General features: G+C 32.2%; 1 protein-coding gene and 1 long non-coding RNA gene across 5 annotated transcripts; one reads left to right on the top strand and one right to left on the bottom strand.

Moving 5' to 3' along the window:
- Positions 1–1959: 1959 nt before the first annotated feature.
- Positions 1960–11814, bottom strand: LOC148601529 (protein DDI1 homolog 2-like). 4 transcript variants are annotated; one of them, XM_088554680.1, is made up of 9 exons: positions 11527–11814; positions 10683–10871; positions 9548–9674; positions 8835–8962; positions 7476–7604; positions 6761–6864; positions 4718–4916; positions 4185–4208; positions 2069–2207 (listed from the first exon to the last, which is right to left on the bottom strand). In XM_088554680.1, the coding sequence occupies exons 1-8, from the start codon at positions 11783–11785 to the stop codon at positions 4189–4191; spliced, it is 1155 nt and encodes a 384-aa protein (XP_088410806.1). In that variant the 5' UTR covers positions 11786–11814; the 3' UTR covers positions 2069–2207; positions 4185–4188. The 4 variants fall into 4 exon arrangements, with proteins under 4 accessions (XP_088410803.1, XP_088410804.1, XP_088410806.1 ...); XM_088554679.1 differs by having other exon boundaries at positions 2071–2210; XM_088554677.1 differs by lacking the exon at positions 4185–4208 and having other exon boundaries at positions 1960–2210.
- A 3857-nt stretch (positions 11815–15671) lies between these two features.
- Positions 15672–18521, top strand: LOC148601528 (uncharacterized). Its single transcript, XR_015917190.1, has 3 exons — positions 15672–15758; positions 16828–16913; positions 18034–18521. It is a non-coding gene; the product is annotated as an uncharacterized LOC148601528 (long non-coding RNA).
- The last annotated feature ends 946 nt before the right edge of the window (positions 18522–19467 follow it).

Here is a 19467-nt window from a genome sequence, read left to right as displayed (position 1 = left end):
CCATGCCCCTCTGAGCATGAACTGGAAATTTGATGAGCAGCATCACTCAAGCCATCTCAAGTATAAAAAAAAACATTTTAAAACAATTTTCTTTTTCCCTCCATAGTGATACAAGGTGTATTAAGAGCATTTCTCTGTATGCAACAAAAAGAAAGGAAAAAATTGAAAACACAGTCTCAGACATTACTTATTTTTACTGTATGGATTAACATGGAAAACAATCGACACTTTTTAATTTGGTACACCCATTGCCATAGTTACTATTATTGAAGAAATTTCACTGCACTGCTGGAAAGGTTATTCAATGCCTTTTTGCAACTGTTTTGTTTCCGAAAGGTCATTCAATGCCATATTTAATTGTTCCATTTCCATGAAAACCATTACTGAATTTTTACTTTTAATAACTGTTCTGTATTGAGACCTAAATTTTAACCTATTGTAGTTATTTGTCATAGTTGAAATACTGCTCTTAAAATCTGTGGTAAAAAAATAGTCAAAAAGTACCTATCAAAAATGTTCATTTTTGCATTGTAAGAATGCTTCAAGAAATTGCTTCGGTACAACTTTTCTCTATATTATAAGAGAGAAATAGACACATGTTATTCTTCCATTCTGAGAAAACTGACCTTGAATATGGTTGCAACTGCAAAAGTAAAATTTGTTTTGATGTTTTCCATTTCCTTCAAGTAGTAAAAATGTAAGTATACAGTCAGGATATACCTTTAAAAACAAAATGTATCTTAGTGAAAATAAAGGTCAAGGTCATGAGAAATATGCAAGTTTATAGAAACAAATTATGAAGATGACCTTTTACACTACATTCAAGTGAGAAAATTTTGACCTTGAAGTTTAAAATATAGCTTTTTTTAGTAATTCTTTTTCACTAATAGTTTCAACCTGCTTACTTAAATTGAATGTATTAATGACGTGCTGTGGAAAAAATGCTAAAAATCATCACTTAACGAGAATTACTATGGTTACCAAGTTTCTGTACAAATATTTCAAAATTCTGTTACATGTGATACACATAAAAAAAAAGGCATCACATTTTTATTTTTGTCATTAAGTTGCTTTATATGTCTTTATGATGAAATGTATTATTCATTCCAATTTGTCTGCTCTTAGGAAATAATCCACACTGAAAATCCAACAGTTTCTATTGTAATATTGCGTCATTTACAGGGTTATCTCCCTTACTTTTGATCTAAGAACAAAGAGGTTATATGAAAAGCAATATGTTAATTTCTGTTTACTAAAACATTTTTATTTTCAAAACAAAATATCAAAAATAAAAATATGCAGGCTTTTCAAATATGGTCACATATTGCACGATTGTTAAAATAAAATTACTCATATCTAGTTTACTGTAATTTTTTTACCCACTTTTGAAAGTAATGTTTATCTACTGATGCAATTTTGTACTGTTTGGTATTAAAAATTGCATAAAATGAATAAGGTGACTTCTTGGAAACCATTTTAGACACTTTTTAAACCCTAGCATGTGAAAATATGAATGTGACTACCTATAAAAACTGGTTGCATTATTATCATGGAGTTGTCATACCATCTAAACCATACATTAATAATGTCTGCATTAATGATTTCCATGGTAACAAGTCCATTAAAAACAGCACAATTTGAGGTAAATAATGAAAGGTTTCCATAGCAACAGGTTTGCAACATTAAAAATTCTGCTGGTTTCGATATATCATATAGACATATCTTAGTCATTTTAAAGATTTTTTTGAAGTTCGAGGTTTCCACATGATTTGATTCATAAATAGAAGGGCTCTTAAAGCCATTTGACAAATCTGAGAGTCTATGGTACATATAACACACCTGGGATAGCACATTATGCACTAAAGTGCCCTCCTTCTGAACCTCTCAATTTTCAAATCATACCCAGAACATGGATACCACTAACAAAACATATAAAGTGAATTAATACTTAAGTATATGTACATGTATATGATTATTTTATTGAGGAACTTTCAAACTCTTGGCAAACAAGGCAGCCATTGCTTGATCAGTGTTTCCATTAGATAAAGTCAGTTCTCGTACCACATCTTCCCGCGGAAATCCAAAATCCATCAACCTTTTAATCACAGATTCTTCAAATTTAGGTGCATTTGAATTGTCAGATGGAGTCGGATTATTTTTACTGCTACCTGTATTAGTTTGGCTTGTTCCTGGTGTTGATGATGATGATGCTGAAATGTGTACAAAAATTTACTCAAGCTACTAAAAGTATCCACATTTTACAACAGATCAAGTTGGAGAATGGGATTCCACCCGATTGTGTAAATAAATTGCATATACTTTGCTTAATATTTATTGAAAAATTCCTAAGTACCAGTACATGAAAAATAAAACCTCTATAGCATTCTGACTATATACCCAGGTATGGATTCAAAGGGGCAGACCCATTGTACACCCTCCTAAAATTGGGAAAAAAATGTTTCTTGGGATGAAATATTTTTTTTTACAAATTTTACCTCCCTGAATTTTCTGGCCTTGAGATGCCCATCCCAACCTGAAATCCTGGATCTGATACCAAAGGCAGATCAAGAAATTTTCTGATTTACTATATAATCAACCAAAACATTTTAAGGATTTGAGGATACATGCCCCTTAATCTGCCAATGAATTTCCCAATATAATGTTACTGATAAATTTAAAGACCTCTCACCACATAGAATAAATAAGTGATGTGCATATATGTATATTCAGGTAGTACTGCCATAGATGTTGAACATGGTGAAATGATTAAGTTGTCAGAATGTGGTAAAAATTTAAAGAATAAATTTTCAAGAAGTAACAAAACATATAAGAACCAATTTTATGTTTGTAGAAATGTGATGTTGATAGTTTTTTGGATAGGTGTAAGCCATATTTTTAATTTCATTAATTATCTCCGCATACTTAAAGAACTTTTATTCAAATATGACATTTTCTGAAGATCTTTATATAAATCTTAGAACATCAAATATCAACGAAGAAAATTATGCAATCAAATATATATTTCTTGGTGGAATAGGAATAAAACATGATGTCCCTTATTTTTTGGTGTTCTATCAGATATAAACTACAATCTCTTGGAACATGAAAGAACTCAAAGAAAAAGTATACAGTAAATTCAGAAATTATAATAATATGCAATGATTATATGGGTCAAAAGTGTTGTCTTTTTTTTCACTTTTGGGGAAAAATTCAACACATCAAGTTTGTTCTGAATTGTGAGTTATATTTACATGTACTGCGATTTTCATAAGTTGCCTTTACATAAATAAAAACATCGCAACAATTTCTGAATTTACAGTAACATGGAGTTATAAAGTGCCGTATTTTGGTGTGTATTATGTGCACATTTTTACATAGAAATTATTTCCAGAATATGGGGGTGCGTATTATACATCACTACAAAAGAATTAGAAACAAAATTAAAGATTTTGGTACGTGAAAAGACATTGCGTAATGTAAACGAACAAACCGGAAGTGAAATGTTATTGAAAGAAATTTTATCTAATCATCAAATACATCTTTAAGTATTAAATTTTTAGTGATATTTTCTTCAAATTATGTTTCAAACAAGGCTTGTACAATATTTCCTTCTTCTAAAGCATGGTTAGAGATTAATATGAAACAACTACAAAGTTTAAAACCAAAAAGTAACTATTTCCTTTTTTGTCAAAACCTCCTTATCAAATGCTTTTACAGCTGAAAATAATTATTCTGATACTTATTTTGTTTCTTACAAATTTCTTTCTTAAAAGTATGTTTTTAAATGAAAAATTGTGAAATTTGAGTTACAACCAAAATTGGAAATGTCCGATTTTCCTGACTTTTGATTTTGTTTCAAAAGCCATTTCATACATCCTGTGTCAATTTTATCATGCTTCGAAATTAAAATTATCCAATTTATGTAGCTACTGATGTTTACATGATGTTTTAGTCTGCATAGAAGTTTCTTTCCTTCACATTTTCATAGGAAATGCCGCATCAAGATAAATAGAGTGACCAATCAAGTGCAAAATATCGATTTTTTTTGTCCTATAAAATTTTACTGCAACATAAGTCTAAAAAACTTTTTTCACACATTTAGACCTTCAATATTGCACTGCGCACAATACATAAATGTGCATTATACACACCAAAATACGGTAACTCAACACAGTATGCCTTACCATGTCATGCTCTTTTTAAATTAGCTTTAAAATAAAACAAAGCAAAATAATAATTTGGTTTTCACAATTTCATTGAAATGATTAGAATCAGACAAAAGAAGTACTGACAACATAGTTTTCATGGAGTACCACTTTTTTTGGTATTTATGTGTTGGACATATGAGTATGGAAAACTTTGACACTGTGAAACAGTTATCACTTTCATAACCATGAAAACAGGTACTTCAGACATAGCTAATTTACAGAAATTGCCAAAAATTTGCTATGCAGAAAATTAATATATTAACAGTATTTAAAGCTATTGTGAAATATGTCTTGTGAAAATGTCATTTGGGAGGATCAATTCATAACAAAATGTAAGTTTTAAGGGAACACATTGAAAAGTTGCGTGTTCATCCATTCCTACCAGCTACAAGACAAAACAATGATTGTTTTTTCAAAAACTTGTCATGTAATGAAAACAATAAACTAAGTTTAGTTTTCAGTAATTCACATATATGATAACTTCAAATATATTTTACTTTGATTTATACCTTGATGTTCATTTTGTGATTTATTTATGGCCTCGGCTAACTGTTTGTCCTCTTCCTCAGAGATTTTTACGGTAGACCCAGGAGACATTGGACCAGAGTTAAGACGAGCATGAACAGGAAGAGCAGATTCATCCAGAAACTTTGTTTCTGTACCCGTTGTTCCAATAATTAATACATTTCTTTTCAAGTCTATGGAGCACTATAACAGAAAAATAGCATAGTCATAGAAACTATACAATAATAGGTCTATGTAAGAATTAGGCAAAATCCATGCTGCATGAAACATGCATGTTAAAAACCAACTGATCTGACAGTCTGTTAGTACATCTTGCCAGAAGGTAGAATAATGATAGATGAACTAAGTAACTGCTATCCTATGGGTCCTACAACCCCTCCAAATTTATTATGAGAGATTTATTATTGTAACATTGTAGAATTTTTGTCCAAATCCATTTGGAATTATAGGCATGAAAGTGCTTAAATTTTTAAAGAAATTTCAACTTTCAAGGGAGAGAACTCTCACATCATTATCTGGTCACCATTGAATTTTCGAGAAAAAAAAAACGGCTGTGAAATATTACCTTATTTTTCAGAGTATAAGTCGATATTTTTTTAAGCAAGTTGTTAGCTTCAATTTATCATTCACTTCCACTTATGTAATGATTTTTCAAGAAAAATGTTTTTCTTCGATGCATTTCATGATGTCTTTGGAAAATGAAAGCGGTCAATCACACTAGGAATCAATGATCAGTGGTCATTAGTGCTGCTGACTTGTGGCTTATACCAACAACTTGAAATGCATGTCTGACCCTTGACTTATCTGGCAAATTTCAACGTATCTATGTATTTTTCATTGATTTTGGTAAAACATTGGCAATTAGACTTACAGGTTGAAAAATACAATATATGTACATCACGCTTTATTGATTGTAACAGTTTATATCAGATCTATATTACTTGATGTTCACTGTGACAGTTTATATCAGATCTATATTACTTGATGTTCACTGTAACAGTTTATATCAGATCTATATTACTTGATGTTCATTGTGACAGTTTATATCAGATCTATATTACTTGATGTTCACTGTGACAGTTTATATCAGATGTTCACTGTGACAGTTTATATCAGATCTATATTACTTGATGTTCACTGTGACAGTTTATATCAGATCTATATTACTTGATGTTCATTGTGACAGTTTATATCAGATCTATATTACTTGATGTTCACTGTGACAGTTTATATCAGGTCTATATTTATGTTCACTGTGACAGTTTATATCAGATCTATATTACTTGATGTTCACTATGACAGTTTATATCAGATCTATATTACTTGATGTTCATTAGCCCTCATTTTTACAATAAATATAATAGAAATGCAATGCATGTGCTGCAGGTAAACATTTCATGTACAAAGATTGATTGATTATGGTTTAACATCCCATTGCAGATATTTCAACAAGAATGATTGACTAACCAAACAGACCCTGCTCTCTACTAGTCTGACAAGCTGAGACTTTCTTTCTTTGCTAGCTCACAAAAGCACCAGCCTAGAGACAGGCATACAATCCCAACTCAGACACATTATTCTGACTTCACGCCAACCAATTTTCAAATGTATGATGTGACTCCACCAGCATATAACCCATGACCTCCCACACATGAAATGAGCATGCTTCCTGGAGACCATGGGGGCAGTTTATGTACGAAAGAGGTTTAGTTTTATTGTGGAAAGAGTAATCAAGGGAACCAAGGTTATAGCGGTAATCAAAAGAATGTAATCCAGGGACAAAGACCAGACATGGAAAACAGACATACACAACAAAGAACATAAAGTAACTAAAATCATACATACAAAGTAACAAAAGTAAATGAGCAACTCGGACTCCACTAAAAACTGGGAGCGTGGACCAGGTGCACTGGTAGGGTAAGCATCCTCTGCTTTTCTAGAAACACCCGCTGAGAGAGTCCAAAAAACACAAAAGTATTACCCAAAATCTCGATTTATACTATTTGTAAGACTATTTGTTACAATACCTGATGTCTTTTAAGCATATCTAATCCTAAAAGCATATCCATTGGTTGATCTTTTAATATTGAAAATGATGACTGTAAAAAATCATTGCCAATTTGTATTTGTCCTGTAAATAAGTAATTTATAGACCGTAATTATAATTAAATACAGGTACATGTAATTAAATCAAAAAAAAAAAAAAAAAAATAGATGCCATAGAATTTCAAAAAGAAAGATGAAAATTTTGGTACATGTGTACATGTGTATTACACATGTGTGAATTCCATGTATTGACTTATGTTCCATTAAAAACTCACTTTTTGTACATTTATTAATTTATTGCAAGTTTCAACTATTCATTGAAATGGTACTTTAAGATACAATAATGCATTCTTTCAAAATTTGAATAATTTGGATCATGCCTTAAGGGATATGCATATAATATATTTATAAAACATCTACCAATTAGGCAAAAGGTTTTAATCTTGTTCACCGATTAATAAAGTTTATATTCAAATATTAAGATGTCTCGGACTTTTGTATATAAATGTGTTTCGATGAGTTTAAGTTTTGTATCGTGCCAATGACTTTCAACAAATTAAATCAGATTTTTTCCTCACATTTTGGAAGCACAGTTCTTTATGCCTTTCAAAAACACTGTAAATTCTAAAATTTTCTTGCTGTTGACTAGAAAAAGTAACAATCCAACAAATAAAGATACTCCTCTGTATTTTGTACCTATATGAACTCTGCCAATAATCTGTTGTGTACCAACACCTTTAGCTATACCACCCCACCTTCTATCCACAAGTCTCATTATATTGCACCTTTCAGCACAGGCCTCACTCATTATTGTCATTTGAGCACCTGCAAATAAAGTGACTAAATATTCAAATTGTAATACTAAATTCATGTCTCGGAATTTCCCCATTCTTTTATCCGACAAGGCTTGGGCAACCAACCCCTGCTATAGACCCAGCACAGCTTCGAAAGTGCCTAAGTGGTATTCCCAGCATTGCTTGGAAAAACTTCCGCTGTGATAGTACAACAATCTCGAAATTCTGGGTTATTCTCCTTTCATTACCAGATTTGAGAGAAAATGAAATTCTGCCCTAGAGCATAGAACACCCATCCTCCATTTTTTCAGAGTTAAATATCTATTAATCATTAAAAAAAAAAAAAAAAAATTATGAACGGATGTGTAGACAGACAGATGGACAGCAGAATACCTAAACATTTTCACTACAAGAGGAGCTTTAAAAAGGCTTATATTTCAATTATAATTTTTACTTATTTATCTATGGATAGAGATTTCCTTTTATATCACTGGCTTAAACTGAGTGGGAAGTTAGACACGCTAGTAATCCAATTGATCTATTTAGACACCTTTATGTTCTGTTCGCATTTTTTGCTAAAAAAAAAAAAAACAAAACTACTTTAAAAATCTGATACATTTATTACATGAAAACAGATAAGTCATTTCAAACATAAAAATAAATTGGTCAATTTAAAAATAACTTCAAGACTTTAAATTCAGTTACTATTAAGGTTTATAGTCAATTAGTCAACCCATAAAATGATTTTCAGCAGTAGTTCCAGAAATTCTGAAAAAGAGAGCTTGTTCCAGTGACTTTTATGTAATCAACCAAAGTTTTCAAGAATAGATGGGGAATATATCTACCACTACAACCTGTGCACCTTCATATTCTATTATAAATTTACCTGAATCAACAAAGGCTTTAACATTGACAAGACAGTCAATATATAACATGATAACCTGTGCACCTTCATATTCTTTTATAAATTTAACTGAATCAAAAAAGGCTTTAACACGATGACCATTGACAAGACAGTCAATATATAACATGACAACCTGTGCACCTTCATATTCTATTATAAATTTACCTGAATCAACAAAGGCTTTAACATGATGACCATTGACAAGACAGTCAATATATAACATGACAACCTGTGCACCTTCATATTCTATTATAAATTTACCTGAATCAAAAAAGGCTTTAACATGATGACCATTGACAAGACAGTCAATATATAACATGACAACCTGTGCACCTTCATATTCTATTATAAATTTACCTGAATCAACAAAGGCTTTAACATGATGACCATTGACAAGACAGTCAATATATAACATGACAACCTGTCCAAAACTTTCAGGAGCATACTCTATTGCTGTCTCCATATTAGACTCTACATTCTTCATCCTGATTTAAAAAAAAACATCAATGGTGAATACATAAATAATTTATTATAATCCCAGCTTTGGGCAAAAATATAGTGATCATTGTGTCCTTCCTTCTGTTCATTCATACCTTATTCGTTTTAGTTTTCTCTGTAAATAATTAACCCATCCACTTGATATTTTTGAGAGAAGCTTTATCAAAATAGAAGTTGAATTTTTTTAACAGGTTATAAGAAATAACCTATTCTGCAGAAGTTTAAACATATACACCACTTCAATGTAAACTGGTCTAAAATACCTGTAGGTTATTTCAGATAAACTGTTCAAATTAAAATCATATCATATCATACAATTTCTAGTACAAAATAACCTGGTTAGCTAAAAAAAACCTAGCCAATCAGAAAGCCTGTTACAAATAAAATTAAAGTATGCCATAACATGGAATATGATTTCAGACTTGAGCAACATCAACTTTCTCACTGACAATTTTATAATTTGACCATATGGATTCTGGGTGTCGGAAGCAAGATAGGAAAAAATCCTGATGTCAAGGTTAAATACAAAAGCAAGGGCAATAACTCTAAATTGACATAGTTTACCACTGGACCTGATTTCCTCTGCTATCATTTGTTGAGCCTCAGCACTGAATGGATCAGCATTAATAAGTCGAATTCTTTCCATCTCTTTTTCTTTCCTTTCTTTTGTCTGTCTTTGGAGAACTTCCTTGAATTTTTCTAAAAATTATATACAATTCAATACAAATACACAATTAATATTTATATACTTATAAATTGAACATTTATCAGAAAAAAAAAACACCTTTGTTAAAATTGATTAAGCCATTATTCAGTGTTTTATAAGTGCTGGAATCTATAACAATCTGGAAAAATTGAAAAAAACAATGTGGGCACATGGTTCTTGGTTTATTGAAGGTAAATTGACAGTTCTTTGTCTTAGAGGTGTTAAAAGAGGCACAAGAAAGAGTTGAGATTTAATACAATAGATTGATAGAAGGAAAGTGAATTATCTCATTCTCCCTTTTTTTGATGACAAAATTGCAATGCATTTCATATAATTTATAACTCGAATTACTGACAAACACAAAAAAGAAATAAATAAATTCCATAATTGCATTTCAGACAACATTTTGAATAAAATTTCATGGAATGTGAATTTTTCCAACATGATTCACCCACTGCTTGATTCTACAGATAATAGCACTTAAATGATAAATTCTTTGTTATTCCACCTAAAATTTGATTCTTACTCAAAAATGTAAACTTTTCTCCTGGATGGTAATGGACAGTAATGAATAAGAATGTAACCTTCAACTTTAGAAACACTGAGAGACTGATGTTAGTTTGACAAGAAGTCAACATGCAATACTAAGAAAGGATCTTTCCTTGTTACGTTTTACAAATTATAAAATGTGAGTAACTTGAGTACGTGCCTTTAGCCAGTAGCCCTATGATCAAGGGGGAAAGGCTGATTATAGTTTGAAAATTTGAAATTTATTGTTTATCAGTTTTATTGCAGATATTTACTATTTGACTGCAATCATGTACCAGGGATGATATTATGAGGTCAACAAACAAAAAGAAAATTGACAAAATTGGAAGTAAACATACAGTAAAAAAAGAATCATAACAGTATAATCTTGATTTGAAATAGTGGAATACTACTAAAAAGTAGAAAAAATCATCCCTGATGAATATAAAAAAGATATGTGTATTTCAAAGTACCAAATGTTCCATTAATAAGAGCCTCAGCAAGTTCTGGGTTTCTTTCCTTCAGTAAGGCAAGTTCATGTGGATTTTTTAGCAGCAGTTCTCTGATATAAGCTGGGTCTTCAGGGTCAGGCGGCTGGGTCCTTGCTGCTCTAGGTTGACTTGAGCCAGGTACTGGTACACTTCCAAAATCTATGTCAAAAGCTGAAAACAGAAAAGAAATTTAAAGGTCAAGAAATTGTTTTCATTTTAACACATGTAGAATTACGGACCCGATATACATGGGACCAATTTTTTTGCAAAACATCTGCAGTATAATAAAGAAGAACAAGGCTTAATTCTAGAACTTTATTGATGAAAATTTGTCAATAAAAAGTGACTGTAACAATATTCAAAATAAATGTAGATTGATCTTCAATTAAAAAAAATAAACAACTGAAATAATTCCTTTATTCAGGCCTACATGCAACTTATTGAAGCATGCCCAGAATCACCTCAGTGATATTTCTTAAGTTGAGAAAATGAGGTCTTAATTTAGTAAACAATAAAAAAACTAACTACAAAATGTACAATTCAATTATGTGATTTATGGGATTAAACATGTGAAAGCATCACATCTCAACTTTATAAAAGTTGGTGTTTTAAATACATAAAAACTATATATATGTACATAACTAAATGAAAATATGAAAATATATGCATTTCTTGAATTCCAATACATTGTTGATATTTGATCTCAACAACCACACCTTATTATTATTTACAATTACATGTTAAACTCCTAGCATTACGTAAATTAACAAAGACACCCTTAATATTCAATAATAGATGATGGTCAGACAAAGATATCCTTAATCACCTCCTCCCGGCACCGCTTGAGGTAATCCTTGGGCTCCTCTGTTGTGTTGCAGCAGTAACATGTCCCCATTTTTAATCCCATAACCCGACAGCGTTCGCTTGTCGTCAGTAAGTGGCTGTCCATTCCACAAAATAGCTATTTCTTTTGCTGGTATGCCGATTTCGAACTCACATAATGCTTTAAAGTTTTCTAATTCTAATTCCTCGCTAACATCAAGAGTAAAAACTTGGTCAGTGAGTGTTGTCACTGTAACTTGCATTTTCGAAACACTGTACTCGGCTTGACTTCCTGTGAATGATATGCGCAGGCGTCGAAAATAATATCCACTCGTACCATATTATTATCATCCCAATTAATTTCGGACTAAGATATATGATCTCAGTTGACCCAGCAGGCGCGTAGCTGCCGTTAGGCAAAAAAGTTTTTGCCTGCACTTAATTTTGCTATTTTTTTTTTAGATAAAATACATCCAGGAGAGGCATAAATGATGCTCTAAAACGCTATCTCCTGGACCCCCTAAGCGGCCCCCAGACCCCCTGCCGTAATTTTTCCTACACTTCAATTTGGCCTCAGCTACGCGCCTGCCCAGGGACTTTCCATTACAATATACATTCCCTGCAGCTGGTTGACCAATAGATAAAAATGGTTAGTGAAACTAACTTTTTGAGTACATCATAGGGAGTCATGACAAATTATGCGTGCACTAAGTTTTAAGTGGAAAAGCCTCTTGTTATTAAGGATGTTTTACAGTCTACTATAAAAATCCTTGTTGTTATATCTGTGTAGTTTTAAAATGATGGAACAGACCAGGGAATTTATATTACATTCCCTGCACAGACTCTTGTGTAATGAAAAGAGAAAATTGGAAGATCGACCCTCTACACAAGAGAGCCTATACTTGTTTACTTTGTGAAACCTAATAAGTTATATATATATAAATCACTTCGGAAGAAAATATCAGGCCATGGCAATCCGATTGGTCTTCAATGAACGACGAGGAAATCCTCATACCACAGGACAGGCTGCAGCTTGTCCCAAAACATCATAACACACAGATACAGCTAAAGAGTTGCCCCTAGTATTTAAGTAACATAAACAATAAACTAAAGGTGAAAACGCAACAATACACACAGAGGCCAGAAATCCCCGACAAGGGACAGGCACAAAAATGCGGCGTGGTTAAAGTACTTCGGCGCGATCACAACCCCCTTTAAAATATGGCCATTGTGAAAAAAAATATTACACAATTAAACACACCTAAAAATCAGTTCAAAAAGGTCTGAGCCACTTGTTACAAAGGAAACTGAATATAAATTGTACAAATGTACATACTAAGGACCACTAGCAGTTAACTGACATGCCAATACTAGACCAGGTTAAACCTACAAAAAGTTATGACCCGTCGTATGTAAAATCAATCAAATTCTTCCCATGCGGGGTTAATTGAGAATCACGAGACACCATAAGTCATACAAAAAGGACACAACCCATGTCGTGCCAAAAACTGCTTTAAAATATAATGTTTTAAGTTCTATGTAAAGACCCTATGAACGAATCAATGTTAATACAAAAAAATGATTTGACAGCAATATTATATCATAACTGTATCCCTTACGAATTCAACGGTTTAGTTAACTTTTTGGGTGAGTACCGAGCTTTCCGTGCTTTGTGTAGAATATTACCGTAAAACAAAGGGCAAGAGATACCCGCACGTGTAATCCTTCACAATTACACCTGTATTCCTTGTAACCGGTTGTAAAATTTTGTGAATGTTTTTTTGTGATACCGAAAACCTTGATGTAGTATTTAGTAATTTCTCGGTTATATAAGGATTCCTTTCGATTAATCCGAAACACTGTTACAAATACGAGCAAATTGAACCAATTGAAATGTCCACACCATATGATATTGATAAGGGGACATCACCATCTAAAAGCGGACAGTTGACAATAGGGAATGAAAAATCACCCCTTTTATCGTAAATTCTAGTATTAAGTTTACCATTTACCGATATGAATACTAAGATCAAGAAACGGACATTCTTTATCATAAATATTTGCTGTATTTAAAGACAGTTCTATAGGATATATATCGTTAATATAAATATTGAAGTCATCGTTGTCAGAACCAAAATATCGTCCAAATATCTGAAGGTGTTATCAAATTTTTCTACCAAATGTTATTTGGATAGATCTTTATTCATTCTAGCCGTATATTGTGATAGTATAAAAGTATAAAATAATATATATATACTTAATATAATAGTTTTTGTCTCGTTGAGCTGGCTTTGTGTATCCTAACAATTTATATAAATTTTGGGTTCTCCTATCCTGACATTTAAGTACTTTTCTGTGTATGGACCAAGAAAATTGTGTATAAGGCGTTGCAAGTGAAGAAGAAAAAATGCAGAGATTTTATTGCATTATCCAATTACTGATATCTCACACATTCCAGAAATAACTATGCATCAAAGTGTTTGCCTTTTCAAGATATTGATAGGTCGAATTTAGTTTAAATGCACTGTGAAAAATGGGGATGGGGTGTGATTCCTATATAAGCAGTCAAAAATGTCTACGTCACAGATGTTTAAGGATAAAGTTTGATAGGCTTTCGGCTGTTTTCTAGATATATTTAGAACACATTTGCGGAAACAAAGACCAATTTTATAAAAATGACGTGCCACATATTGCCTGATTATTACACAAAATGATACTAAAATCTAATTCTATTATTCTCTATTTTAACATGATGATCTGTAAACGTCGGCGATTATCAACTAAAAATAAAATAAAATATCGAATTTATGTTCAGAATTCGAACGTGTCCTACCGTCTCTCTCTGTCTCTCTCTCACAATAACACACACACACACACACACACACACACACACACACACACACACACACACACACACACAAGCATAATACATTTGGATATCCTTTAAAGTTTACCCTGTCACGTCTATTGTTATAGCAGATTATTGTCAAGGAGATTTTTGTGGTGTTAACAAATTTCCGTAAACAGACTCACATATCTAGCTTTAGTAGAACCGTATTATTTTCATCATTATGACCTTGTTAACGTTTGATATTGAGTCGACCAGTTTAATACATGGCATTTAATAGAATGTTTTAAGTAGCAGTCTTTGTAAGAATCATGCAAAATCTGAAAAAAATGTAATACACCCCTAAAAAGGCTACATATTTTTATTTTTGTAATTATGTTGTTTTATGGGTCAATAATATGAAATGTGTAATTATTCATTCAAATCTACTAGCTCTTAGCAGATAATCAACATTGAAAATCCAATCGATTCTATTGTATTTAAGTGTCATTTACAGAATTATCCCCCTTAATTTTGAAATCTACATTGTATTCTATATAAGTTTCATCTCCTAAGAACACCGGTTATATGAAAAACTGAATGTTAATTTCTGTTTACTATGCCAATTCAAACAAAATATCAAAAATAAAAATAACGTAGGCTTTTTACCCATGAGTAACATATTGCATCATTCTTAGCTGGAGTGCTGCTTAATGTATGGTAGTCAACATTTGCACTACAACTTCTTCTGCGCAGTCTTTGATGTATAAATGAAACGTATTTGATACACGAACAGGGGCGTAGCTAGGCCTGTTTTATTTGTACGCAAAATTACGGCGAGGGGTCTTGGGGGGAGGGGAGTCGCTCAAGGCCCCCAGTGAGTCATTGCATAAAACCTTTATTTCATCTTTAAAATGTGTGTTTTTATTTTTGTTACTTTTCCCGAAAGTACGCAACTGCGTATTTGCGTGTAGGCAGCTACGCCCCTGACGAATATGTGGTAAAGTGTATGTGGGTTAAATCAACATTTTGTTGATATATTTGAAAAAAAAATTCTAAAGGTGATTATGCAGTTCGATAATTAATGCTTTTCAATTTGGATAGGTACATTTGTGTGCATTACTACTGGAAGGACGACGAAATACAACATTGAAATGGAGAAAATAGCAACTAATTTGTTATTCTGTTACGTTTTAACAAGTTTTTTTAATGTAAGGGAAAAACATGGGATAAGAATTCGGCCAGTTTCGTCACGTTATAAATGTTTATAACCAAATAGTTTTGGTTCGTATTAGGAAATGTTAATTTAAATTATTTTACATCATTATAAAGTGAGAAACAAGCAGGTAAGCCGTCTTTTGATTATTGTACCTGCGGGAGTGACGTTTGATTTTGTCAACAAGTCCAAAGTAAGTTTATATCATAGACATTTTATTCATTTTTTTTAAAGTCGTTAAAAACTTTTTACAATTGGAATCGGCCGAGCATCTTTCCCTAAGCTGCACTGATTCGATCTGCAAGGTTAATTGTAGTTTAAAGACTAAAGAGATATTTTTAAGCTTTCCAATTAAATATTTTTTTCTATTGAAATGACCATAACAGTTTCCCGTATTTGGAGCGTACACCACTTTTACTATATTTAAGCAGAGTTTATAATAGATTGAATCTGTGTAATTCCGCCAATTTAAAAATATCTATTTTCATTTTCCCCTGCAATTCCAATGTATCTATTTGCTTCCGTTCATGGTCATTAGCTATACAGAGAAACTCCATTTCACACTTACTGTCGCTTAGAAACTGCAGCACAAATTGTACACGTGATACTACATGTGAAATGACTATAGTTACATTACAATTCGAAGTATGTCGTTTGAGCGGTGGATTTTTTTTTCAATTTGTATGACTTCTATATGAGAGTGTCCTGATTCTGATGAAGAAATAAGACCTATATAAAGGAGACCGTGATGTTTATAGAAAACGAAGTAGTGGTAGTTACGCGAATTTGACCTTTGACCTTGGAGGCACTAATTTAAGTTCTGACAGAAAGTTTTAAGTTGTCTCTTATCTTTTATAACATAAAATATTTATACTCGAGTCTTATGTATTATGTAGAAAAATAAATCCGAATTGATGTAAAACTTTAAAAGAAAATATCGTTTTTAAAAACTTACAATATATTCACCATCGTCCTCGTACATGTTACACCTGCCTCCATAGATAGAATCACAATCGTAACTTTTTGAGTCAAGTTAAACCGAGGCCTTTAGGGTTGTAGTAATCATGAATAATTCCCAAGTCATACAGTAGGATGAAAGATGCCGTTTCCCTGAATTATAAAAGTCTGTTTTTTATTCAAACTTAAAAAAAGAACTAACACGAGAAAAAATGTTGGATACAAATATTAGTTTCCATGGAATAATCGTTTTACATTTTAAAAGTTAATTTTAAAAGTTTTGCATGATTATTGTTTTTTTTCAGTTTCAGGATGATACAAATTTTGATATTTTTAGTTGCTGCAGTTTCCGCTGTAATGACCCAAGCAATATTGCCACTTGGGGAAACCGGTAAGTATGAGCCAAACACACCAGTACATAAATCATTCTCATTTAGATCCCTAATCACTTGATAATGTGTGCCTTTGAAAATTATTCACTACTTGATTCAGCTTCAGAATATGTTTTGATCTTGAACTTTGTTAATTTTATGCCGTAGAAGGATATCGGTTATACAAAATATGTGGTAACACCGCCTTTTATATTATTATATAGCCTAGCTGGTCGAATGGTCAAGGGCGCTGCACTTAGTACAGGCGGTGTTTCCATAGCTGTATCAATTCGAGTCCTGCGAAGGGAACGACCAAAAATTTGCTTCGCAAGTTGGACAGTTCTAACATTGTGGGGAAATTTTCAGACTCTTATATACTCATGTTATTTTTCCTGTATCAATTTGATGTAGAAGTGTAGCGAATATAGAATCGTCACATTCTGAGAAGCATATCAAGTCTAAACTACACCCAACTCTAGAATCGATGCGAGGTTGCAAATTTGCGATGCAAATTTGGTCGCTCCCTCAGCGGGATTCGAACCCTTTTTCTTCTCTGACATCTATGGCAACACCATCTGCACTAAGTCCAACGCTCTAGTCCACTCGACCAACTTGGTTATATAAAAATATAGCTTTCGTTAACCGAGTGATACTTCCTCGTAAGTAAATCTAGAACGCAAACATTATTACATGATGTAACTGAATAGGACAACCTCTGATGGTATTGAGTAAGACAATAGAGGATCTACAGAGGAACATAAATATAGGTTAAACCGGGAAAGGTTTTGGAATAGAACTCCGTTCCTTACATCCACACGGAATTACTTTAAACATATTAAGTTCTTTACAGTGTTTGTTTATGTTTCTAGTTGATATTCTCACAAAGCTCAAGATTATCTCGGGTTTCAATGTTTTACTTTCGACAATAAATTTAATACATCACAGGTATTCACTAAATGGTGCAGTGAGTTGTATTCATGTTATTCACCACCCTACACACTCAGTATATGCCTAGCACTGAATAAGGTCATAACATCTTTATCGGTAATTTGACAATATTTCGGTTTAAAAATTCTCAAAATGTAAAATTATATGTTGCGCACAATATCTGTCATTTCATCTATTTTATATCTTTTTTAGAGCCGATAGAAGGACCATGTCCATGTATTTTGAGTTGTTGTGTCCATAATCTCCAGATTAGACGCCCACCTGGTCTCATTGTAAATGCGAGGCAATTTAGTTATGATTGCTGCGGATGCATTGACTGCCCTCCTCAAGTTCCAAGGAATCCCGAAAGTGAATTTCCGGTCGTTGCTAGACTTTATGGACAGCTTATTGAATTGGATGTTGATTAATGAACTCTTTAATAAAGGCAAATGTACTGTTCTAAAGATCCTTTCCATTCAATGAACTGTCTATCCTTTTCATCGAATCTGTCACAAAGACCTAGGGTTAAAGTTTTAAATAATTCTAACTAGCGAAACATAACAAAGTCAAATCAGTCTGAAATTGACTTATTAGAAATCTACTCCAATGAGATTCTTTTCAAAGTTTACTGTGACAAACGAAACGACCATCATCACCGGTGTCAAAGTCCCATTCCATTTTATTAATTACCGTTCAATCTACCACTGCAAAATCAATTTCCATACATTACTATATGATATTATATTATATCATACTTTATAATATTGTATTATATTACTAATGTTATGAACATTAATAAACGTACTTAGATTCTTCTTATAGAAAAAAAAACTTTTAACAATGTTATTTTAAATATACCATTGACAGGTTCACACTTTAAAAGCCCCTCGACGTGTTTCAATGAATTCAAACGTAGATTCATTCGGCGCTAAAATAATACATTTGCTACTGCACTACCAGTAAACTAATAAATACTCCTAGCTTTAAGTTGATTGACAATAATAAATGAAAAAAAATCAAATCTGCGTGCGCATGTTTAACAGATGTATGTTTTTGAAGCATTATCTATGGAAGTCTATTTCTGTCATCAAGATAAATAAAAGTGGCGAAAAATTATCTCAAAAAGTCGTGATAATTGGTGTATTTTGTCGACATAAATGACAATTTCATCTCAAAAAGTCACGTTAATTTTTCGTGATAGTTACGATAATTATGTCGACCCTTCCAGTTATCACGACTTATAGAGAGTCATGCCAATATGTAGCTTCGACATAAATATTTTCGCGATAGCTTTTTACCAAAATCACGACATTACAGCTAATTATTGTGACGAAATGGAGACAAGTTATCTCAACTTGTCGTGAACGTATTGATATTTGTCGACATAAACTATCGCAATTTTATAGTTTAAAGTTATGAAAATGCCAAGTAGTGTCAGCTACAAAATGTATATATTGTGATAAATTATATTGACTTGTTTTGTAAAATAACTTGAATTGTTGACGTAATATTTCGACGAACGTGAAATTTCGTGATAAGTTATCGTAACTTAACACGAAAAACTAGCTTTTGTCGAGATATAAAGTCAATAAGTCAAGTTATTTCACGAAAAAGTCAACATAATATATCGTAATTCACATGTTTTGT

Source organism: Perna viridis, chromosome 12 (genome assembly GCF_037379345.1).
Source record: "Perna viridis isolate PV_CMFRI_1.1 ecotype Kerala chromosome 12, ASM3737934v1, whole genome shotgun sequence".
In the NCBI taxonomy this organism is placed as follows: domain Eukaryota; kingdom Metazoa; phylum Mollusca; class Bivalvia; order Mytilida; family Mytilidae; genus Perna; species Perna viridis.
This window is presented reverse-complemented; position numbering and strand designations above follow the sequence as displayed.